The sequence below is a fragment of the Myripristis murdjan genome, chromosome 15, assembly GCF_902150065.1.
Source record: "Myripristis murdjan chromosome 15, fMyrMur1.1, whole genome shotgun sequence".
Taxonomy (NCBI): Eukaryota; Metazoa; Chordata; class Actinopteri; order Holocentriformes; family Holocentridae; genus Myripristis; species Myripristis murdjan.
The window spans coordinates 567,015-593,460 of record NC_043994.1 but is presented as its reverse complement, the minus strand read 5'-3'; the positions used below and the strand labels follow the sequence as shown (position 1 = coordinate 593,460).

At 41.8% G+C, this 26,446-nt stretch overlaps 1 protein-coding gene across 2 annotated transcripts in view; it reads left to right on the top strand.

The window, feature by feature from the left end:
* The window catches only part of piezo1 (piezo type mechanosensitive ion channel component 1 (Er blood group)), a 267,968-nt gene that overhangs the window by 191,505 nt on the left and 50,017 nt on the right, over nt 1–26,446 (top strand). For both annotated transcript variants that reach the window (XM_030070245.1, XM_030070244.1), the window contains exons 36-40: nt 1,121–1,300; nt 3,761–4,019; nt 5,920–6,108; nt 7,081–7,272; nt 16,918–17,203. In XM_030070245.1, the coding sequence (XP_029926105.1) occupies nt 1,121–1,300; nt 3,761–4,019; nt 5,920–6,108; nt 7,081–7,272; nt 16,918–17,203 (1,106 nt within the window). The remainder of the gene's footprint in view (nt 1–1,120; nt 1,301–3,760; nt 4,020–5,919; nt 6,109–7,080; nt 7,273–16,917; nt 17,204–26,446) is intronic.

The following is a 26,446-nucleotide window of genomic DNA, read 5'->3' as shown; positions in this document are numbered from 1 at the left end:
TACTGGAATATAAATTTAGAGATAATGTATATGATATGTTATTATTTTTATATTTGCTAATTCATAAAAATATTAACGTCGTAGGTGTGCACATAGTTCCAATACAATTTTCCACTGGATGTCTATCATTACTGTGAAATTGGAGTTTTACAGTATCAGTTTTTCAGATATTGGTCATTTAATTCACCTCCAGCTTTCACAATACGATGCTGCTGATGGAAGTTTTCAGCATATTCTATAGTCTATATAAAATATTTTTGCTCATACATTGAGTGGATTATTTTTAACTATGGCATTTTCTGTCTGCACACTTAAGAAATTTTACTGTACCATTTTTTGAAATATCACAAGTCAGGTTCACTTGTCAGCATGTTGAGTGAAACTTGCTACAAGCTACACGTTATCTAATAACAATGTAAACTTTCTAGAGAGAGCAGTTGTGCAGTATATATGCCAACAGGTCTCACAGTATACAGTGCATTCAGAATATATTCAGACCTCCTTCACTTTTTTCACATTTGTTATGTTGCAGCCTGATGCTACAATCCTTTAAATTAATTTTTTTCTCATAAATCTACACTCAGAACCCCATAATGACAAAGTGAAAATCAAATTTATTTAAAAAAAGGAAAAACTGAAATATCACATTGACATAAGTACACTTGAAATTTAGCTCAGGTGCCTCCTATTTCTCTTGATGGTTGCTGAGATGTTTCTGCACCTTGATTAGAGTCCACCTGTGGTAAATTCAGTAGTGGTTTTAGGCAGCCGACCCGGGCGGTCTGCTTGCACAGAAACATCTATTTTGTAACTATTCTTACAGTTTAGACACTGTCTAAGCATACAACAACCAGCCAAGAAAAATAGAGCTACCTGAAAAACATTGCTGAGGTGTGGAAGTAGATCCATTTAGTGTGTTCTAGTAAAAGAGACTATAGTAATGTCAACCACAGCAATGGATTCAAAAAGGCAGCATGTGAATACAAATGTCTTCATAAGTAGATAGTCATGGCTGTGAACTGTATTATCATAAGAGAGGAGCACTTAAAAAACATAAAATTATATGTTAGTATCTTATCTTAGTATGTTGACATGTTTTATGCTTATGTGTTTCTATCAGTTTTTTGGAGGTTGATAGTGGGACTGGGGCAGCCTGTTCTACCCCCCAGCCAAGGCTCTACAGTGCTGCCCAGAGTCCAGAGCCCCCATCTAGTGGCATGGAATTAGTACCAGAGCCACTGGACCAACAACAAAAAGAACACAGACACTCGAGAACAGCCAGTGAACTACTGGGAGACAGGTAGGTACTGTTTAGATCAGGGGTCGGCAACCTATTCCGCTCAAAGAGCCATTTGGACCCGTTTCCCACAGTAAAGAAAACACCGGGAGCCACAAACCCCTTTTGACATTTAAAATGAAATAACACTGCATATAAAGTTTTTTTGTTTGTTTGTTTTTTGCCTTTATGCTATGTATAACTAAACAAACCATAATGTGTTGCATTTATGAAATCAATGAACGACTGCAGAGAAAATGAAATTACATTTCTGCATGCAACAAAAATATTTTGAACTCCGAAAAAAAGACTCTGGGTTGAAGGTTACTGCAAGTAGTAAAGTAGAATAGCCTACTCAGTGTCTATTTGAGTCCTTTTTGTATTTATGACAAAAAAAAAAAATGCCAAACTTAAATTATCCACCGGCAGCAAACCATCATCCGTCATCCTTTTACTGTCAACCTGCCCCTGGAATGCACGTCATCACGTTGAAATAGCTGTCAACCTGAATAATAAAAGGACTATTTCACTGAACAATGAAAAATATGAATATATGCAAAATAATAGGCAATTAAAATATTTATCATACTTTATGTGATTTCTGCTCCTGAACCTCAGCGCACAGCGTCTGCACATCTGGGGTCCGTTTCACGAAGCAGGTTCAACAAACTCCGAGTCTTACCCCGAGCTCTGAGTTGATCTACTCTGATATTACAGGGGAAAACTGCTTGAATGGTAGCCTATTAATTTATTTCATTTAGGTGCAATCCCACAGGGGAGAAGCGCACTTGGCAGCAGTTTAAGATGAAATGTACAGGTAAGACTTGGGCATAATCTCATGCGCGTCTTATAACCATCTCCCGACGAATATTTAATTCTCTGCGCAGTAACACTGCACCTTCATCCACGGGATCGTTGTCGAAAGGACATGCAATGTTTGTGAAAAAAGTCGCCACCTAACTACTAATGGACTTCCAATAAAAAGCCTACTGACTGTTTTTTTTTCAATTATTATTATTAGAAGACGACAGAACTAATCTGCCACGCCAAAACTCGCCTGCTGACTGAATGAATGAGGAAGTTAAATACCGTGTGTGGCTGAAAGAGGGCGGACACAGAGAGAAACTGGAGGTTTCATGAGAAAAACCAGGTCCCGACCAGGTTAGTTTCATGGAGTCTGTTACTGCGGTAACTGACCGAGAGCTTAAGTTACATCCCTCTCAGAAACGCAGAGTTTCCCCTCATTTCAGGGTTAACAGACTCATAGTTTTCACTAAACCTGCTTTGTGAAACGGACCTCAGGGCTGTATGCTGTCACCTTCATCTTTACACAGGATCGTAAGCTGTCATCTGTGAGGCGTGCGTGATGTTTGCTTTTAAGAGCGACAATTTTTTTTAACACGTTTTATTTATATGTTACAAGATCACCATAATCTTCAAATTTAGAATTACACTTTAAAAAACGAACTAACTAAAATAAAATACACTTTAATTAAATACTCATTAATTATTTTCAAAAGCCACAGGGAGCCGCATCAGAGGGATGAAAGAGCCGCATGCGGCTCCGGAGCCGCGGGTTGCCGACCCCTGGTTTAGATACTTGACTGATGCAGGGCGTTGTGGTTCAGAAGGTCGCCTGGTGATCGGAGGGTTCCTGGTTCGATCCACGGCTCTGACAGAGAGTTGTGTCAAAGCGTCCTTGAGCAAGACATTGAAACCCTAACAACTCCTGATGGGCAGCCTGGCACCTTGCATTGCAGCCTCTGCCATGTGTGAATATCTGTGACAATGGGTGAATGTGTGGCAAAACATTGTAAAGTACTGAGTGGTCAGTAGACTAGAAAAGTGCTGTAGAAAGGCAGTCCATTTAACATTTTACTGAATGCAAGAATTAACTAGAATTATATTAGTTTAATACTTGGTGATAGTACAATGCAGTTCAGTTGGATGGATGGATGGGTGGCAGTGATGCACAAAATGCCCCCCACTCCAACCATTGTGCTATGTATAGGAAAGTCCTTTCTACTCTGTGTTTCATCATTTTTTTTTGCTGCTGAATTAATATGATGTTAAGGACAAATCTGTTAGAAAAAAAATCACACATCATTTTGATATAATTGTTTGGATTTTTATTTGTCCATGTGACTTTTTTCTGCTAGTTGTACCTATTGTAAAATAGTGATGTCATTCTGTCTGATGTGATGTCTCAAAGAAGAACTCGTACTCCTCACTCAGTAGTTCAGGATGCTTGATAAGCAACTCTTATGTCCTACTCTGAGTGGTGATATTTTTTTGTCATAAGAGCTGTTTTAGTACTATTCCTGTGAGGAATTCTGAAAAGCATGATAACTATGAACTATGTTGTTTTAATGGAAAAACACTATTTTCTCAAATAGACCTTTTTTTGTTGGCTCAAGGGTTGGATGGATGGATGGATTGCCTGAATCTCTTGGCATTTACAGTATACCTCTCCTTTCTTTGCAGACAGTTTTTCATAGAGGAGTTGGAACAAAGCAGGGAGTTCTATGGCAGCCACAGTCGTCCACTGAAGCTGCTATTTGCCATGTACAGCCTATTGGCAGCAAACTCAGAGCTGGTCTGCTATTTCATCATAGTGTTAAACAACATGGTCACTGCCTCTGTTATATCCCTGGTCCTGCCTATACTGGTATTCTTATGGGCTATGTTGGCTGTTCCAAGACCAACCAAGAAGTTTTGGATGACTGCCATAGTCTACACAGAGGTAAGCACACAAACTGCTTCAAATAATCTCTAATTACAATTAGTCACTAATATTTCACAAATCTGTAAAAGTAATACAGTTAAGCGATGTCAGAATCAAGTGATATGATTTCATCTGTTAGCACTGGTTTCCTGTTTGCTCAGATGATTCAAATGGTGAAGCTTCTCAGGCACAAATCAACTCTTGTAAGCTCTAATTCAACAGCTGGTCTTCATCTGATGAGCAAACATGATGAAACCTGGTGCTGAAAAATGTTTGCTCCTGTCGATGATATTGCAGCTAATGATTATTTTAATCAGTTACTTCATTTTGATTAATTGACTAATCATTTTCTCTAAAATGTAAAAATAACTATAATGCCTGTTTCAAATTACCAGAGCAAAAAGCAATATTTTAGCTTTTTTGCTAGGATTTGAATTAAAAGAGGAAACTTAGATGCAACTGACAAATAAGCACATGGAATAAGCACATAATGTGACTGTTGAATCTACAAGGTTCTTATTGCTGGCCCAAAACACTGATAGATCACATGCTTATTGCATGTTTTTGTCAAAAGAGTTGAGTGTTTTAAGTATATCACCCAGAAACTTTGTGATATAATATCAGTAAAATGCATAGTCTTCTGACGTATGTTTTTCTTCTTAGTGGCTGTGATGCAGGTTCAACCATTGTTGACAAGTCCAGCTTTCTCCAGACAGACAGAGCACTTGCTTAGTGTTTCGGGGATACATATGTGTATACTTCAGCCATGATGATTTTTTTTTTTTTTTTTTTTTGTATCAAGTACTCACTGTGTGCCTTCAACCCCTGACAAAGAAAGTTTTACTAGCAAACCTTCATGGCAAACTTATATTCCAGAAATGCTAGCCATCTCTAATCCAGTGGGAGAAATTTGTATCCATAATGTTATGATTTTACAACAGAAACATGTTGTCAGAAGTTCTGTTTCAAAAGCTCACACTCATCATGCTGTATAAACCAAGTCTCCGGGATTCAATCATATGCTCATTAATTCTCAAACACATATTGTCACTCAAATTTAACTACAAAGACCACTTCTACAAAATCCTCTCATGCAGACTGCTCATGCATGCATGCCTTATGACCGCGCACAAGAGGATTTTGCAGAAGTGCTCTTTGCAGCTAGATTTTAGGGGTAAATAAACATCGCACAAAAAGTAAGGAAATTTGTGTTTGGTAGATTATTTCTTTGTTGTAACAATGCTTCTTGGCAATAAATCTTATACCGTTGGAAAGCCTGTTTATTTCCCTTTTAAATGGTGCCACATTTGTAACATGCACATGCATTTTGTGGGATGAGCAGCAGAGCCGAGTATGTGGGTTGCGCCTATGAAAAATTTGCCCAATCTTCTCTGCCAATCTTCTCTGTGCACAGAGCTTTCTTCATCAGGGATTGAAAGCAGCATACGAAAAATCATACATTATGGGTGAAGTATCCCTTCAAGTTTTGAATTAGTTCTTTTTGCGTGTTGAAAAGTGTCCATAATCAGAATTTAATTTGGGCAAGTACAGTAAACATACTTAGGGGGTGTACTCTTTTTGTTGCAGCCCAAGTTTGAGTTTTACTAATGAGCCGGGTGCAACTTCAAATGTATTTATTGAACAAGTCTGAAGCTTTTGAGTGCACAGCAGAATACTTACATCCTGGTCTAGATTTGTTTTGTTACCTGTGTTTACCTTTCATATCTGTGTGAATTCAATGGAAAAAAAACTAAATGACTGTAAACAGATCTATTCAAGGTGACATTTTTGGTGAGTGGCTCTGCAGGGAACTTCATGAAGGATGATTTATTTACCATTGCCTTTACTGTTACCATTTGTTCTTTGGTCTTTTCTTGTTTGATTGGATTTACTGTCTTCCTGTTCTGTGGCCTTCTAGGTGATGGTGGTGGTAAAGTATCTGTTCCAGTTTGGGTTCATTCCCTGGAACAGTGTATATGAGACAACTCTAAATGAAGAGAAGCCTTTCTTTCCACCTCGTATCCTGGGCTTGGAGAAGACAGACAACTACATCAGATATGATCTACTGCAGTTACTTGCTCTGTTCTTCCATAGGTCACTGCTAATGGTAAGAAAGACTGGGATAGAAGAATAGAATGAGAAATTGTGATAGGGACTTTTCTGATTATATGCTGCAACCAGAAAGCAAAGACATTTGAATTGGTGCTATGTATTAGACATAGACAGATTACTATTTTCCTGATATGGGGGCCTTTTTATTAAAAATAGGATCTGATCCAGTCAGTGTTGTCCATCTCAGATATGTTGGATATAATCCTGTTTGATAGCTTAAATGTTTATTGTAGAATTGATAAATGCTAAGTTGGTTGTCTATGGCGAAACCTGGAAGAGAAAGTTCACACATTTTGAAAAATATGATACTGTTTTATGGCCCTGTAAAGGCGGGAATATGAGTGCAAGGAAAGTCGCTCTCCCTACAGCAATTCTGATCACTTTCAAAATAAGAGCTTGTCATGACCTGGCTCAGGCAGTCACAACAAAGAAGGGAGACAACACCATGTTAACAGGCCAAATGATATTTTATTAAACCAAATTCGACCAAATTAAACATTTACCAGATGAGATGTGAACATCAGTAAAGTCAGTGGTGTGCATGAGTGAGTATGAATGTGTGTGAGGGTGTTGTAAAAGTGCAAACATAACAAAAGGAAAGCTCAAACCAACATCACCAAACCAAAAGCACGGTGTGCCTGCAAAGGTGGCCAGGGGAGAAGAGAGAGAGCTGGCCTACTGCAGGAGCTTAAGTAACCTCAGCACACTGGGCCCAGGTGAGCAGAGTTACTAATCAATGAGCTGCAGGGAGAGAACAGGTTAGACACACCTCCCCAAGGGAAGCCAGAAACCCCATGATGACCCAACAGGGGTTTACAGAGCTACAAGACAAATTAAAGTAACATGGGAAATACAGTGAAATTCATTCCCCCCATGCTAAAATGCATAGATTAATAAAATTATTGTTTATAAATGTAGCATTAGACACCACCACAACTGTCATTTACAACTCATTCTATTTTTTCAGCGTTATGGCCTGTGGGACCATGAGGGCCCCCTGGAGGAGCAGACCCCTTCACCAGAGAGCTACAAGGATGATGGGAAAAAGAAAGAGGAGAGCTGGAGGGGGGAGGGACACAAAGAAGAAAAAGAGAGCAGAGGCAGTACAACGTCTAGCTTGGTAAACCTTGAAGTTTCTACACTGGAACAATTGGAAAAGGTTTGTACATATTTCAATTCAGTTGCTTTTGAGTCATTCCATGTCATTTCAGAATCAGAATCAGAATCAGAATCATTGGCAGGGGGGCGCAGTTCATTTATGAGCCTTACTGCACTCGGGAAAAAACTGTTCCTCATCCTGCTTGTCCTGGCCTTGATGCTCCTGTACCTCTTCCCGGAGGGTAGGAGGGCAAACAGGCCATGGGAGGGGTGATGGAGGTCCCTAATAATGCTGGTGGCTCTTCGGGCACAGCGCTCTGTGTACAGCTCCAACAAGGAGGGAACAGGGGCACCAATGATCCTCCCAGCTGTCTTCACCACCCGGTTCAGCTGATGTTGTTCTTGTGCCTTGAGGCTGTCGAACCAGGAGGTGAAGCTGTAAGCAAGGATGGACTCAATGGTACCCCTGTAGAAGGTAGTGAGGAGAGGAGTCAGGAGGACTGCCTTTTTGAGCCTCCGGAGGGGGTATAGTCTCTGCTGGGCCTTTTTGATGATGGCCGTAGTGTTGATGGTGAAGGTCAGGTTGTCTGCCAACTGAACCCCCAGGAACTTTATGTTGCTAACCCTTTCCACCGGGGCGCCACCGATGGTCAGTGGAGAGTGATGACAGTTGCTGGCTCTCCTGAAATTGACCACCATCTCTTTTGTTTTGTCCACATTTAAAAAGAGGTTGTGTGCACTGCACCATGATGTTAATAGGTCCACCTCCTTCCTGTAGGCAGACTCATCATTTTTGCTGATGAGCCCCACCACAGTTGTGTCGTCCGCAAACTTGAGGATGTAGTTGCTGCCAAATTTGGCAATGCAGTCATGGGTCAGTAGGCTGAACAGTAGGGAGCTCAGGACACAGCCAAATTCACCAAATTTTCAGGACATCCCACGCACTTGGGTCTCAAAAAATTCTGAAAAATTCCCCAGTTGTTCCTTATGTATCCAATAGGCACAATGTAAAAATTTAGTTTGCTCGGATGGATACCTTTTGAGATATGACCAATTTAAAGAGGGGAGTATGTGTCGATTTTGGTGCGATTTTGGTGCGTCCTTATTTTTCCTCCATTTTCAGGTGTCAGTCTCTCAGGAACTACACCACATAGTAAACTGAAATTTGATACGATAATACACCTCCACCTACTCTCTCAGAATATACAAAAACATCTGTCATACATCATAACTGGTAGGCATGCCAGCCCCTCAAAAATGGAAATAAAATTATACTGGTTTTGTGGTCGGCCTTCAGAAAACAACTTTGTATTTGCCCCAGCTTCTTGATTTTTTCAGAGCTTTGAGATACATACATGGACTGTTCAAAGCAGTAATGGTTAGTCAGATATATGCATTGGTTTCTGGATGGCAGCTTCTCCAAATCCAAAAAAAAGTTTTCATGTCAAATTTTCATTGGCCCATAACTGCATATGGGAATGTCTAATCTGATTTTTATTTTAATTTAAAGTTCAAAGCTTGCTCTTTCTTGGGATATAAAATATTTTTTCTTTATGCGAGTTCTTCATTTTTAATTTTTTTTTTTTTTTTTTTGTTATCCCAAACATGGGGCTATTTCACCACTCACGAATATTGAAATTCCTCAATATGAGACCATTTTAGCTTGCATTTGTGTCTTATATTCATTTATTGTTTGTTATTTGGTCACTATTAACCTAAAATACAATGACCATTGAACCAGAAATGCATTTATTTTTCAAAACATCAACATTTTCATGAACTTTTTACCAAATCTCTTAAGCTGCACATTCATACAGTTTGGGTTTTCGCTTCCAAATTTCCACAGTAAAGTACCCATTCTGAATTTCACCACACATAAAATATGCATAAAATTGACTACTTTACAAATTGAAAAATTTTAAAATGTCACACAGAATGGGCACTTTAGTGTGCAGAAAAGTGCCCTTTCTGCAGCCATTCTTCATTTTTTCAATTTTGAAGATAATCACACCAAATTGGTCTCAATTTGTAAAGTTTGTAAAATGAAGAATGGCCACAGAATGGGCACTTTACTGCACAGTAAAGTGCAGAAAAGCCCCAGGATGCTCTGGTGTTCTGTTGTTGTCATTTGTCCCAGTTTGATTTTTTCGTCTCTAATTTGTAGAGCGTGATCTTTACCTGCTCTACCTGTAAAGCGTCATCAGATAAATTTGTTGTGATTTGATGCTAAAAAAACAAACAAACAAACAAAGAAACCCAACAGATTCCCTCCTGAGCATGCTCTTGGCAACAGTGGCAAGGTAAAACTCTCCTTTAACAGGAAGAACCCTCAGGTAGAACCAGACTCAGGGCGGGCGGTCATCTACCTCTACCAGTTGGGTGGAAAGGGGAGAGAGAGAGACAAAGAGACAGAGACAGGGAGATAGGGACAAACTGGGACAAATGGGACAACAACAGAACACCAGAGCATCCTGCAGTGGCGGTTCTAGACCAATTTTACTGAAGGGGCCTGGCTGAGGCCAGGGGTTTTGTCACAGGGGCATATTCAACCCGGGGCAAAAAAGACAAAGATTCAAAATTATATCTGATTTTTTTTTCCATAAAACTAGTGATTACCCATTGTAACCAAATTGAATGGTTCAAAATATCACATTTGAGACACAAATATAAGAGACAGAAACAATGGAAACATTGTATTTTTCAGTGTAACCTTGGTACAGACAAACTCCTCACTTAGACAAACTCTTGCTTCTCTTCAGCTTCATCAACATCATCATCACATCTTCATTACACCACTGTCTTCTTATCATCTTCATCAATAAATCATCATCATATTTACCCTCTAAAAGCTTTTTGTTACCTTGTAACAATACAATATTGTTCGTGGTAGTCGTTTCTTTCTTCTGACTGCCTCTCGTTGGGTGGTTGGTAACTTTTCGAGCTCGCCATTTTAACCGTAGGTCAACAAAGCTGACTGCCATTTCCAGCAGTGCAACGCTCTAAGCGGCTTTCACATAGCGCGCGCACGGCGCAGACCTCGGCCGGCGCAGCCCTCGGCCGGCGCAGCCATTCATTGTGTATGTGATCGCGGAGCGCGAGGGTGCACCGGTCTGCGTTTATTTTTAGAAATCTAGATGATTGACATCAGGAGATATGCACTACTCTTGCAAAGACAATGCAGTATAGTCATACATTTATTAGCCTATAAAATTCCATGTGAAGTCACACACACAACAGGTAACAGGTAGGAAAAAAATACAGCCTTCGTTCATGTAACATAATTTATTTAGAAGCATTAGTTCAGCTAATTCATAAATTAAAGAATGTATTTGCCTATTTACATCTGAAGCTGCTGTATTGTCCACCAGAGAAAAAGTGCCCCAGAACAGAAAACTACTTCCTATCGTCTGTTTCAGTCGCGTAGCAACCAGCGCCACACGTGCATGCGTGCGCCCTACTCTGCACGCGTATGCACGCTGCTCTGTGCAAGTCTGCGCCGTACACAGCGCAGAGCACGGCCCAAACCGCGCGCTATGTGAAAGCCGCATCACAATTTATAATCTTTGTCTGAGGGGGGCCACAGCGGGGTCCAGACTCAGTGTTACGGGGGCACTGGCCCCTGTTGGCCCCTCCCCAGAACCGCCAGTGTGCACATTATTTTTGTATGTAATTGCTTTCCTCTGTAATAATTTAAATTGATTAACGGTTTTAACATTTTATTGTGGGAAATGTAGGCATAAAAAGCAAAAGATTCAATATACACTTTTTGTTCAGAGAAATTTTTCTGTGGTTTCATTTGATTTGTATGATTTCTCCTACTACACTGTGACAGAATTATTTCATTGTGCATGTTTATTTTTTTAGCTTAAAGGCCTAAAGAAGAGCAAAAGAAACAAGGAAAGAAAGATAGTTTGCACCTCACTTATCATTTCCATTTTCCATTTATTTTTAGATTATTTTCATTGAATAAAAATATTCAAAAACTCTAATACAAGTAAAATACATTGAAATGCAAAAAGGCTGGAGAGAAAACCTGTAAATAAGAAATCATGAATCAGATAATGTTTATGGGTTTTCAGCAGATGTCAGTACACCAGTGTTACTTTCGTCAATGAGTATGACAAAATATTTACGTCAACGACCCTTTTTTTCATGAGGAAGATGGGACAGTGACTAGCTAAAAATAGCTCTTTGATGACAAAAACATAATGAGACCTGTGTGTATTTTCGTCATGACGAGACAAGACGGGACGAAAATGTTAATAGGTGGTGTAGTGGACTTTCAAAATGCATTATTTCCTCCAATTGTGCGTACAATCTGTCTGCCAAAAGCTCAAAATTTAAGCAATGCATCCTGTGGCTTGTTTGGTTGAGAATGTGTGCCTACAGCCTCATTTACACTGTGGTGTACGGCGGAGACGCGCAGCAAACACAGCTGATATACAAGCCCACACCGCGGCAGCAACCGCGACCAGTGTCAGTGAACACAGCTGATACACAAGCCCACACAGATCGCGGTAGTGTTCACCGCACATATCTGTCCTACGACACAGTATAAATGAGGCTACCAGGCAGCCTGTGCACACACAAACACGGGTGATGGTGATGGACTTGCACTTTCAAGTCAACAAATTTACCTAACCTAAAACAAACAGGTAAATATAGACTGGGGTTGTATATTTTGATGTCTGTTAAGTTTTACATCCTAATAGTCAAATGCATCTTCTAAATTACAGTGGCACAGTACACTCAAGGTCTGGTCCTCAGAAATAAAGCCACGATCGAAAAGAAAGAATGTTTTGTTTCTTGACTGTCTTTGTGTAATGACAATTGATTCGACTGTTATCAATTTTGTGTGTAATAGATAGATAGATAGATAGATAGATAGATTTACTTTATTGATCCTAAACTGGGAAATTCTTATGTTACAGCAGCATCAATAGAAACATAAAATAAAGTAATGTACAATCATCAATAATGTACAGTCCTGAGTATATCATTAAGTACTGCATGGTTGCATTTCATCTTCATTGATGGGAGAGTCTACCTGTATTGGCATGATTCAATTAAACTTTAAAGACATACACTATATTACCAAAAGTATTCGCTCACCCATTCAAATGATCAGAATCAGGTGTCCTAATCACTTGGCCTGGCCACAGGTGTATAAAATCAAGCACTCAGGCATGCAGACTGTGAAACAAGACATTTGTGAAAGAATGGGCCGCTCTCAGGAGCTCAGTGAATTCCAGCGTGGAACTGTCATAGGATGCCACCTGTGCAACAAATCCAGTTGTGAAATTTCCTCGCTCCTAAATATTCCACAGTCAACTGTCAGCTCTATTATAACAAAATTGAAGTGTTTGGGAACAACAGCAACTCAGCCACGAAGTGGTAGGCCACGTAAAGTGACGGAGAGGGGTCAGCGGATGCTGAAGCGCATAGTGCAAAGAGGTCGCCGACTTTCTGCACAGTCAATTGCTACAGAGCTACAAACTTCATGTGACCTTCAGATTAGCCCAAGTACAGTACGCAGAGAGCTTCATGGAATGGGTTTCCATGGCCGAGCAGCTGCAGCCAAGCCACACATCACCAAGTGCAATGCAAAGCGTCGGATGCAATGGTGTAAAGCACGCCGCCACTGGCCTCTAGAGCAGTGGAGACGCGTTCTCTGGAGTGATGAATCACGCTTTTCCATCTGGCAATCTGATGGACGAGTCTGGGTTTGGAGGTTGCCAGGAGAACGGTACATTTCAGACTGCATTGTGCCGACTGTGAAATTTGGTGGAGGAGGAATTATGGTGTGGGGTTGTTTTTCAGGAGCTGGGCTTGGCCCCTTAGTTCCAGTGAAAGGAACTTTGAATGCTTCAGGATACCAAAACATTTTGGACAATTCCATGCTCCCAACCTTGTGGGAACAGTTTGGAGCGGGCCCCTTCCTCTTCCAACATGACTGTGCACCAGTGCACAAAGCAAGGTCCATAAAGACATGGATGACAGAGTCTGGTGTGGATGAACTTGACTGGCCTGCACAGAGTCCTGACCTGAACCTGATAGAACACCTTTGGGATGAATTAGAGCGGAGACTGAGAGCCAGGCCTTCTCGACCAACATCAGTGTGTGACCTCACCAATGCGCTTTTGGAAGAATGGTCAAAAATTCCTATAAACACTCTCCTCAACCTTGTGGACAGTCTTCCCAGAAGAGTTGAAGCTGTAATAGCTGCAAAAGGTGGACCGACATCATATTGAACTCTATGGGTTAGGAATGGGATGGCACTTCAGTTCATAGTATGAGTAAAGGCAGGTGAGCGAATACTTTTGGTAATATAGTGTATGTGCGTGTATGTGTGTGTGTGTATATATCTATATCTGTCTATCTATCTATATATATATATATGTATATATATATGTGTGTGTGTGTGTGTGTGTGTGTGTGTGTATCTATATCTATATAGATATAGATAGATAGATAGATAGATAAATATATATGTACACTATCAGTCAAAAGTTTGGACACACCTTCTCATTCATTGTTTTTTCTTTATTTTTACTACTTTCTACATTGTAGATACATGCTGAAGACATCAAATATATGAAGCAAGATATATGGAATTATGTAGCAAAGAAAATTCCTTTCCTGTCAACACAGCACCCTTTGCTGTGTTGACAGCGCTGCAAACCCTTGGCCTTCTCTCAGTGAGCTTCATGATGTAGTCACCTGAGATGGTTTTCACTTCACAGGTGTGCCTTGTCAGGGTTCATTTGTGGAATTTCTTGCCTTCTTAATGGGGCTGGGACCATCAGTTGTGTTGTGCAGAAGTCAGGTTGGTACAAAGCTGACAGCCCTAACAACTGTTAGAATTCATATTATGGCAAGAACCAATCAGCTAAGTAAAGTGAAACGACAGTCCATTTAAGAACTGAAGGTCAGTCAGTCTGGGAAATTTTTGAATGGTTGTGTAAGGGTTATTTGACCAAGAAGGAGAGTGATGGAGTGCTGTGCCAAATGACCTGGCCTCCACAGTCACCTGACCAAACCCAATAGAGATGGTTTGGGATGAGATGGGCCGCAGAATGAAGGTAAAAGGGCCAACAAGTGCTCAGCATCTCTGGGAACTCCTTCAAGACTGTTGGAAAACCATTTCAGGTGACTACCTCATGAAGCTCATTGAGAGAATGCCGAGAGTGTGCAAAGCAGTAATCAGAGCAAAGGGTGGCTATTTTGAAGAAACTAGAATATAAAACATGTTTTCAGTTATTTCACCTTTTTTTTGTTAAGTACATAACTCCACATGTGTTCATTCACTCACTCACTCATTCATACACTCCTCCTCCATGCTTCACAGTGGGAACCAGGTATGTGGAATCCATCTGTTCACCTTTTCTGCGTCTCACAAAGACACGGCGATTGGAACCAAAGATCTCAAATTTGGACTCATCAGACCAAAGCACAGATTTCCACTGGTCTAATGTCCATTCCTTGTGTTTCTTGGCCCAAACAAATCTCTTCTGCTTGTTGCCTCTCCTTAGCAGTGGTTTCCTAGCAGCTATTTGACCATAAAGGCCTGATTCGCGCAGTCTCCTCTTAACAGTTGTTCTAGAGATGGGTCTGCTGCTAGAACTCTGTGTGGCATTTATCTGCTCTCTGATCTGAGCTGCTGTTAACTTGCGATTTCTGAGGCTGGTGACTTGGATGAACTTGTCCTCAGAAGCAGAGGTGACTCTTGGTCTTCCTTTCCTGGGTCGGTCCTCATGTGTGCCAGTTTCGTTGTAGCGCTTGATGGTTTTTGCGACTCCACTTGGGGACACATTTAAAGTTTTTGCAATTTTCCGGACTGACTGACCTTCATTTCTTAAAGTAATGATGGCCACTGGTTTTTCTTTAGTTAGCTGATTGGTTCTTGCCATAATATGAATTTTAACAGTTGTCTAATAGGGCTGTCGGCTGTGCAGTAACCTGACTTCTGCACAACACAACTGATGGTCCCAACCCCATTGATAAAGCAAGAAATTCCACTAATTAACCCTGATGAGGCACACCTGTGAAGTGAAAACCATTTCAGGTGACTACCTCTTGAAGCTCATCGAGAGAATGCCAAGAGTGTGCAAAGCAGTAATCAGAGCAAAGGGTGGCTATTTTGAAGAAACTAGAATATAAAACATGTTTTCAGTTATTTCACCTTTTTTTTTGTTAAGTACATAACTCCACATGTGTTCATTTATAGTTTTGATTCCTTCAGTTAGAATCTACAATGTAAATAGTCATGAAAATAAAGAAAACGCATTGAATGAGAAGGTGTGTCCAAACTTTTGGCCTGTACTGTATGTATATATATATATATATATATACACACACACACACACACACACATATATATATATATGTGTGTGTGTGTGTGTGTGTGTGTGTGTATGTATATATATATATATATATATGTATGTATGTATGTATATTCTGTCGACTAAAACTAGACTAAAATATTTTAAATTTTCGTCGACTAAGACTACACTAAAACTATTAAGGACAGAAATTACTAAAATGTGACTAAGACTAATTAGCATTTTCGTCAAGAAGACTAAGGGTGCTTTCAGACATGTCCCGTTTGGAGCATTTGTTCCAAAACAGGGAGCGTTTCCCCCTAAAGATTGGTTCATTTGGACATATGTGAACACAGCAATCGCGCTCGGATGCGGGACAAAACAAGCGGGCCGAGATCGCCTAGAAGAGGTGGTCTCGGCTTGCTTCCATTCAAGCCCTGGAGCGGTTCGTTTGCAGTGAGAACATAATCGACACAGCAACCGACACAACTCACTCATAACTGTGGATCAACCAGCGTCAGAGCCCATCTTTGTCGGCGATTCCTTGTCGCGGCTCGTCTTCTTCTCAGTAGATGCAGTATGATATTTTCCCAGTCTTGATTCCCGGTAGAACTGGATGTTTTCCTCGGTTACAGAACACTGGTACATTAACCACAGAAACAGTGGTGTAGCCTACGTGATACGCAGGTATACGCCATATACCCATTAGAAAAGGTCCTGAATTTCCGTATAACCACTTAAAAATGCGCAAAGATACGTATCAGTATGTTTTTTTGACATAACGTGCACTTTCCCGTTCATAAAGTCGCCTTCTCTGTGTTACGAAGCAGGCTCTTTTTTACCATATTTTGGGGGACACTACAGCTGGAGCTAACGTTAACGTTTCAGAAAGGGAGCCAGTGTGTATGTGCGCGCGCGCATACACCCACTAGAATAAACTAGACTACACCACTGCACAGAAACAAACTAGCCACACACGCTGAAGATGCTCCATGGTTTTTCTTTTTCCCGGGGTAAGAACGGAAGAGGAAACTTCTTCTTCGGGGTAATTTCTGACCAATGAGAGAACAGTTGGTTCGTGCATGGCATTTGTTTACAGCTTTGAACCGCTACAGACGGTTGCCCTGTGAACACAAACGCCCCAAACGAAAGACGAAACAACTGTATCGATTTAGCCCCTGAATCGGAACAAAGCAAATGGGCCACAGGTCTGAAAGCACCCTAAGACTAAAATTAAAATGGCTGTCAAAATTAACACTGCAGTACACTGCAAGAATTTTACATCTTATTTTTCAATTTATCAATTCATTTTTTATAGATTGGTTAAATAATTTGTTACTTAGACTCAAATTAACTTTGATAAACTATATTGTTTGTCAACCCAGGCTAACCTGGACCTTGTTGAACCAACTTTAAGCTCTGCTGCTGCTGCTCCAGAACTCCCTGCAACTGAACCAGTACCCACTGGGTCAAAGGATGACTTGGATTCTCCCACTGGGCCAAGGGATGGGTCAGATCTCCTTACTGGGTTGAGGGACAAGATGGGTCTTCCTACCAGGCCAGAAGAGGGTCAGGTGGAGAGAGAAAATGAGAAAGGGATACAGGACTCCACAAAGAAAAGCAACAGCATCCGCTTCCGCAAGAAAAAGCCCAAACAACAGCCCAACCAAGGTTAGTCGCTTCACAGGATGCTTGAGTGTATTTAGGACTGTGATACATGAACAGTGTGATATCATTATAGATTTTATAAATGAATGAGTAGTTAAATGTGCTGGGGTAGACATGAACAACATCCATCCATCCATCAATGCATTTTCTAGAAGCGTATCTGTGTCAGAGTTGCAATGGCACCAAGATGAGCAGAGCAGCCTAGATGTCTAACCCCTAGCAATTTCTCATGCTCTTCATGGTGGTTCACCAGGTGCTCTGAGGCTTGTTCAAAAATGTAGTCCCTCCAAGATGCCCTGGTTCTACATTAGTGGCTCAGTATTGCTTGTTAGGGGCTGAAACTTTCAGGCATGGTGCCCCTCTGGTCAAATCCAATCAGCGATGTCATGCCAGGTGTTTTGCTTTTGATAGCTGATGAAAAATGCCTGTCATGGTTTCACATTATAGTCCAGTAATTTTAGGCCAAAACTGGGGTCAACCTAGGGTCAACCTAGGACAAATTGCAAGAGAAGCAAACTCTTTAGTATCCTCAGTTTGTCCTGAGTGAGGGAAAAAAAAGTCCCAAGAAATCCCATTGGTGGAAAGTTTTGAAAATCACCTTTATATGACCACATATTACCAAAAAACAGCCTTTTAACACACAGAGGAAAGGGGTTCAAAATTTTACTTTCAGATATCACTATAAAAATTCACAAGTTGATTGCACACACAAAGACAAGAAAAAACGTCAATTACAAGTTCTTTGAATTATTCTGTTTACACATGCATATCACACATTATCTGATTTGATATGCGCTAATAAGGAATATAAGGAATAAATGAACAGATATTTAAACAGTGAATTAAAAAGTTACTATATATAAAGTAACCTTGAATTAAAAGGTTACTATATAACAGTGAATTAAAAGGTTACTATACATATAGTAACCTTTTAATTCACTGTTTAAATGTCTCCTCTGGCATTTATTCCTCATATTCCTTGTTAGCGCATATCAAATCAGATAATGTGTGATATGCATGTGTAAACAGAATAATTCAAAGAACTGGTAATTGAATTTTTTTCTTGTCTTTGTGTGTGTAATCAACTTGTGAATTTTTATAGTGATATCTGAAAGTAAAATGTTGTACCCCTTTCCCCTGTGTGTTAAAAACAGTGTTTTTTGGTAATATGTGGTCATAAATAGGTGATTTTCAAAACTTTCCACCAATGGGATTTCTTGGGACTTTTTTCCCCTCACTCAGGACAAACTGAGGATCCAAAATCAGTTGAGTTTGCTTCTCTTGCAATTTGTCCTAGGTTTTATCATAAAATGACTGGACTATTAGGGCTGTATCCTAAATGCAGCCTTCCAAGGCTGCATTTGAAGGCTGAATGCATCACAGCAGCGCGACTAGGCTTTCCCATGTGAAAATATTTCGAAAGGTCCTTCAAACGCGGCCAAGAAATTTGGCCTTCTTTTGGTTGAATTTGGAGGACACAACTGATGTCTCCTTTGCGGCCGAGACGGTCCCAGAATTTACTTCAGCATGGATGGGAGGAGAAGAGGGCAGCAGGTGAACAGGACAATTACAGTAAGTTTTTGACAATTTCCTATGATATGCCATCATTAAATTCACTTCTAATAATAGCAACTGTATAGATTTCTGATATTGGCAGTTTTGCAACTATTAGTGGTGAATTGAAAATTTGATCCAATGTTTTCGGTGTTCAGAAGCTCCATGGGGTGATGGCAGGCTGTGTCCTGTGGGGGTAACTAGCAAGGCAGCCCAGCCACAGAACTGCTGTGAGTCAGCTGTGCTCCGCCAAGAGAAAAGAGGCTTTTATTTCCCCAGCAGCTCGTCTGTGTAGCCTGAACAGGTTTGAAAAGTGAGGGTTATGTTTAGGATTTATATCTGGTGGAGATTGGCACTGCTTCTGAGTCATATTTAATTTGACATGTTTGTCAGTGCAGTTGTTTTAATGACTGACTGTCTGTACCAGAACCAGCACACATTAATAACATTTATGTCAGTAGTCCTAAAAGAGAGAGAGAGGGAGAGAGAGAGAGAGAGAGAGAGAGAGAGAGTGAGAGAGAGAGAGAGAGAGAGAGAGAAAGAGAGTGAGAGATGCATTTCTGTTTTTGTTCCAAATATTATAAACTTGCCCTGCAGTCTAAAATCTGTCAGATCTGCATGTCTTTTTTGTCTGCCCAGCATAGGCAGAGTGGCAGCAGGAGCAGGACAAATGGTTGCAGCCTCCATGTAGAGTGAGCGGGCAGACCAGCTCCTGGATTTCACGGGGAGCATCCAAAAGGTTTTTCTCAGAGCAACATGGATGTGATGCCTCCTCTGCAAAGCCTGAAGCTGCTTTCAGATCACCTTTGGACAAGCAGCATGAAGAGAGGCACATGTTGTTTCATTTGTGCGCTGTTGTTATTATTGTGCCTACTTGAAAATTACTTATATCAGCATTTATTACCATCTGTGTTTATACAGTATTGATATTATTATAAGAATGATGCATTTTTCAATGCTTATTTAATCTGTAATCTGGTTTGAAGATGGCGGTGCTATGCCAGAGAGCAGCCTGCCACTTACTACCTGTCCTAGCGTTTGTGTTTTCATTGTTTGTCTTACTATGTCAAACTATCATCCAAACTCCGATCATCTATAGCTACGATCGGAAAATACTCTATGATATTCGTGCATCATTAGGGGAGATCCCAGCTCGGTGCGCGGGGCAACAGGTGAATTTGCCATCTCTCTTCACTATTCCCCACGGACCCTGGAGTATTAACAAACAGATCCACCGCCACCGGAGAGATGGAGGGCAACACCGAGGACATCGGGCCGGTGCAGCTGTAAAACGCAAACAGCGGGCAGCGAGTTTGAATGCCATGCCGTCTCCCGGTTCCCCAACCCGGCCCCTAGTGCTGCCACTGCGTACGTCGGTATTGACACCTATCTCATCAGCAAGTGCAGTTACGTTGAAGATGGGACTCCTGAACGCCAGATCGGTGAAGGAAAAAACATCCATCCTAAATGATTTCATCTCCAAGCAAGACCTGTCATTCTTCTTCATTACAGAAACTTGTCAAGTCCCGGAAGATTATTCCGGTCTCAATGAACTCTGCCTGGCTGGCTGGAATTACCTTTGCAAACCAAGACGCGGAAAAATTGGAGAGGGCATGGCCTTTCTATATAAGGAAAAATATATCTGTTCTCAGTTGAACTGTCATACTTTTTCCAGTTTTGAGGTCCAGTTGGTGAAAGTGGGCTCAACTGACCCCCTCCTGATCATGATCATCTACCGTCCGACGGAGAGCAAGGTTTTTAAGGAAACCAAGAATTTCATATCTCAATTCTCTGATTTTCTTACTGAAATCATCCCCAGCCATGACAAGGTGCTGATCGTGGGAGATTTCAACATCCATGTGGATAATCCTGCCAGGGCTTTTGAAACTGAATTTTTAGATCTGGTGGATTTGTTTCGTCTGACCCAGCATGTCTCCGGCTCCACCCACAGAGGACACCATACATTAGATCTTGTCCTCTCAGTCAACCTTCCCATCAGTGACGTGGAGATTATGGTAGCCCATGCAGACTGTGACCACAAGGCCATGCTGTTCACATCATCCCTGTTCATCCCCCCTGTCAATACTCAATCCTCTGCTTACCTCGCCCGGTTTATCAATGCCCAGACAGCCCCAAGATTCTCCTCTGCTTTCATGGCCACCCATAACACCAAGGCAGGTGAGACTTCATCTGACCCAGAGGATCTCACTTCCACGTTCAACGCCTCCTGTCCCTCGATCCTGGACTCAATCACGCCATCTACTCTGAGGAGGCCAAAACCCAGGGCCACTCCTTGGCTCAACGACGCCATCAGAGCCCATAGAAGGGCATGGCGACAGGCAGATTGCAGGTGGAAAAAGGACGGACTACACATCTCGCTTGAGATTCTGAGAGAAAAGCAGAGGACCTATCAGAAGATGGTAAAGACTGACAGGGCGAAGTACTTTGCCACTCTCATCACCAACAATGCACAAAATTCCAGAGTATTGTTCAGGACCATCAACTCTGTTGTTCAACCCCCTCCTTCTGCCATTCAGGATCCATCCCCGGCCAAGTGTGAGGAATTTTTGTCCTTTTTTTCTGACAAAGTAACCACCATCAGAAAAAACATCCCACATTCCACCCGGGACTTAGCCATCACTAAAGGATGCTCATCCACTTTCCCCAGTTTTTGCCCTATCACGCTCCCATCCCTTTCCAAGATGGCTGCCGCACTGAGGTCAGCCTCCTCCCCTCTGGACCCCGTCCCGGCTCCCCTCCTCAAAGAGGTATTTGATGCTGTCGGACCACACATCCTGTCAATTGTCAACAGTTCACTGGCTACTGGTATTGTTCCATCCAGCTTCAAACACGCTGTCGTCCAGCCACTTCTCAAGAAACCCAACCTGGACTCCTCCATCCTCAGCAACTACAGACCCATTTCAAAGCTCCCATTTGTGTCTTAGATACTGGAAAAGGCTGTCCTCAGCCAGCTGTGGCCTTGTCTCCAACACAATAACATCCTGGAGAAGTTTCAGTCTGGCTTCAGACCTGGCCACAGCACTGAGTCCGCACTTTGAAAGTTATTGAATGACCTCCTGCTCATTGCTGACTCCTAAAAATGTGCTGCGCTGGTTCTTCTAGACCTAAGCGCAGCCTTTGATACCATTGACCACGCCATCCTCGTTGACCGCCTCCAGCAGGAGGTTGGCATCTCCCACACCGCTTTGCTCTGGTTCAAGTCATACCTTAACAACAGAACTTTCTCCGTCCATATAGCAAACAGGTCCTCCAGACAAGCCAACCTCTCCTGTGGGGTTCCTCAGGGCTCCATCCTCAGTCCCATTCTGTTCTCCCTCTATATGCTCCCGCTCAGTTATGTCTTCCAACGCCATAACATCTCATTACACTGCTATGCGGACGATACACAGTTCTACTTACCTCTCAACACTGATAACCCCACCGACCTGCACCACCTGAAGGACTGCCTGGGTGACGTGAAAGAATGGATGGCTCAGAACTTTCTACAGCTGATTGGCCCCTCCACCGCTGTCACTCAGCTCACCAACAACTTAGGAAGCTTGTCTACGCTGGTGAAACCTTATGTCAAGAACCTCGGGGTCATTTTCGACTCCGCGCTCAACTTTGACCGACAAGTGAGCTCTGTGGTGCAATCTGCTTTCTACCAACTACGCATCATATCCAAAATTAAAGCCTTCCTCACCCCCAGTGACCTACGGAGGGTTGTCCTCATGCTAATTTTTTCTCGACTTGACTACTGTAACTCCCTCTACGCTGGCGTCACTGACAAAACCATCTCCCGCCTGCAATTAGTCCAGAATGCCGCTGCCAGGCTGGTGTCAGGCACCAAAATGAGGGACCACATCTCCCCTGTCCTCATCTCCCTCCACTGGCTCCCTGTGAGGCAGAGAGTGAAATTCAAGATCTGCATGTTCGTCTTCAAAGCTCTCAACAGTCTTGGCCCAGCCTACATCAAGGACCTCCTGGACCTGTCCTCCACCTCCAGGCACAGGCGTAACCTCAGGTCCGAGGACCAACTGTGCCTGAGGGTCCCACAGACTAATTTAGTGAGGCAGGGGGACCGTTCCTTTGCGGTAATGGCACCGAAGTTGTGGAACAGGCTCCCTCTGGACATCAAGTCTGCCCCCACTCTCGAGTCCTTCAGGGCCAACCTGAAAACTCACCTTTTCAATGGGGGTCTCTGATTTGGTATGCTGTGTGTTGTGGAGTGTATGTGAGTTGAATGTGTGGGTCTTCCTGTTGTTCTTGTCATGTATTGTCTCTTTTTGTTCCCGGGCTGCGCCCCGGGCCAATGTAATAGTTGGATGGGGGGCGCATTATAAATAAACATAACATAACATAACATAACATAACAAACTTTAATCACCAGCAGATAATAAGGGTAAATGTAATAATTCTCCATCGTCTGATTCACAGTGTCTTTATTCATTATCTTATTTTATTATTTACAGCGATGCTTACAAGCATTTCCAGCATAAATAAAGAGGGATAACCGGGTGTCTGCAGTTTGTTAAAATCTTAAATGCAAAATTTCTTATTCGTAAATTTTTAATCTCCAACCATTTTTTATTTAACCCCTACATAATATTGTTGTTTTTAAAGCTTTCTGACAGTTTTAATGGCCTAAAGTGGAGTTGAAACATAATTAAGCCTTGGGCAGGGTTGAGCCGGATACTCGGCTGAAACGAGTATCTGCTACGAATAAAGCCCTTTTGCCAAGTACGAGTATTATCCGAGTAATATGAGTCAATATCCATGCTTGTGATGAATGAAAATCCTCATTGGGTAGCTGACTGTGTCCACGTTGTGTGATACGTGGACACGTTGTGTGTCACACACAGCGACCCTCCCCTACGCTGTGTGCCCCGCTCTGTCACACACACACACACAGACACACACACAACCTCAGTTGTCACTCACTCAGGTGTGACAGCTCACGTCGCGTCTCTCTTCAGTAGCGGTCAGGTTTTTTTCCGCTCGCTCTTCCCTCGGTTTGTAATCACTGATAGTCAGTAGAGTTTCTGCTAAACTTGATTGGTAACAGACACGCTGCTTTTGAGCAGAGTTAGGGTTAGGGTTAGGACTGAATGTGACTTGTGTCCCATTTCTCACTGCCGACACACCGCTTTTGTGGATACCTGATAGAAAATGACACTGAATCCACATTTTTGCCAAGATTTGGGCTTTTAAAGGCAGTGGTCTTAAACTTTTGATCAGCTGATTAACAGCCTATTTCAGTTTCATATATATATATATATATATATATATATATATATATATATATATAAACTTTTGGCCTGTACTGTATATATATATATATATATATATACAGTACAGGCCAAAAGTTTGGACACACCTTCTCATTCAATGTGTTTTCTTTATTTTCATGACTATTTACATTGTAGATTCTAACTGAAGGAATCAAAACTATGAATGAACACATGTGGAGTTATGTACTTAACAAAAAAAGGTGAAATAACTGAAAACATGTTTTATATTCTAGTTTCTTCAAAATAGCCACCCTTTGCTCTGATTACTGCTTTGCACATTCTTGGCATTCTCTCCATGAGCTTCAAGAGGTAGTCACCTGAAATGGTTTTCACTTCACAGGTGTGCCTTATCAGGGTTAATTAGTGGGATTTCTTGCTTTATCAATGGGGTTGGGACCATCAGTTGTGTTGTGCAGAAGTCAGGTTACTACACAGCCGACAGCCCTATTGGACAACTGTTAAAATTCATATTATGGCAAGAACCAATCAGCTAACTAAAGAAAAACGAGTGGCCATCATTACTTTAAGAAATGATGGTCAGACAGTCTGGAAAATTGCAAAAACTTTAAATGTGTCCCCAAGTGGAGTGGCAAAAACCATCAAGCGCTACAACGAAACTGGCACACATGAGGACTGACCCAGGAAAGGAAGACCAAGAGTCACCTCTGCTTCTGAGGACAAGTTCATCCGAGTCACCAGCCTCAGAAATCGCAAGTTAACAGCAGCTCAGATCAGAGAGCAGATAAATGCCACACAGAGTTCTAGCAGCAGACCCATCTCTAGAACAACTGTTAAGAGGAGACTGCGCCAATCAGGCCTTCATGGTCAAATAGCTGCTAGGAAACCACTGCTAAGGAGAGGCAACAAGCAGAAGAGATTTGTTTGGGCCAAGAAACACAAGGAATGGACATTAGACCAGTGGAAATCTGTGCTTTGGTCTGATGAGTCCAAATTTGAGATCTTTGGTTCCAACCACCGTGTCTTTGTGAGACGCAGAAAAGGTGAACGGATGGATTCCCACTGTGAAGCATGGAGGAGGAGGTGTGATGGTGTGGGGGTGTTTTGCTGGTGGCACTGTTAGGGATTTATTCAAAATTGAAGGCACACTGAACCAGCATGGCTACCACAGCATCCTGCAGCGACATGCCATCCCATCCGGTTTGCGTTTAGTTGGACCATCATTTATTTTTCAACAGGACAATGACCCCAAACACACCTCCAGGCTGTGTAAGGGCTATTTGACCAAGAAGGAGAGTGATGGAGTGCTGCGGCAGATGACCTGGCCTCCACAGTCACCGGACCTGAACCCAATCCAGATGGTTTGGGGTGAGCTGGACCGCAGAGTGAAGGCAAAGGGGCCAACAAGTGCTAAACACCTCTGGGAACTCCTTCAAGACTGTTGGAAAACCATTTCAGGTGACTACCTCTTGAAGCTCATGGAGAGAATGCCAAGAGTGTGCAAAGCAGTAATCAGAGCAAAGGGTGGCTATTTTGAAGAAACTAGAATATAAAGCATGTTTTCAGTTATTTCACCTTTTTTGTTAAGTACATAACTCCACGTGTGTTCATTCATAGTTTTGATTCCTTCAGTGAGAATCTATAATGTAAATAGTCATGAAAATAAAGAAAACGCATTGAATGAGAAGGTGTGTCCAAACTTTTGGCCTGTACTGTATATAAAGCTTAATTTGTAATATTTATACTACTACTATATTTATTTTTTATGAACTACAGTGAGAAAGTGTCAGACTCTCAGTGCATGCAGCCAAAATAAAATAAAAATAATGTGCTTTGTGTGTTCAGCTAATGTATGTGTGTAAGTGGCTTATGTGTTGAGACTGTGACTCTGCACCGCGTCTGCTACAAGCAAAGTTTTCCAACTGGTTTTCCAAGCTGGTAAGAGCGAACAGATGGTTAAAAAAAAAAAAAAACGAGTGGTGTAGAGGCAGTGAGAGACGCGACGCGAGTCGCATTCAGCCTGTCTGCTCAAAAGCACCGCGTCTGTGGAGGTATTTTCTCTGCATATCCTTTACCAATGACATCAGCAAAGAAGCTTGCGTATTCCTGATAAAACTGCTCATTTCTCTCAGATCTTCTCTTAAGTCACTATCATTTTTACTATTCTCGCTATGATTGTTCTGACTACTACTACTAATATCAGAAGTTTTATTATTATTGCAATTAGTGTTATTACGATTACTACTGTTGTTGCTACACTATTATTATTGCCATTACTATTAGTACCACTATATTACTATACAACCGTGCAATCTGCTCCTTCCTCCTCCCTCCGCTGTCTCTCTGTCTCTGTCTCTCTGTCTCTCTGTCTCTCTCTCTCTCTCTCTCTCTCTCTCTCTCTCGCTCTCTCTCTCTCTCTCTCTGTCCATCTCTCAACCCTTCC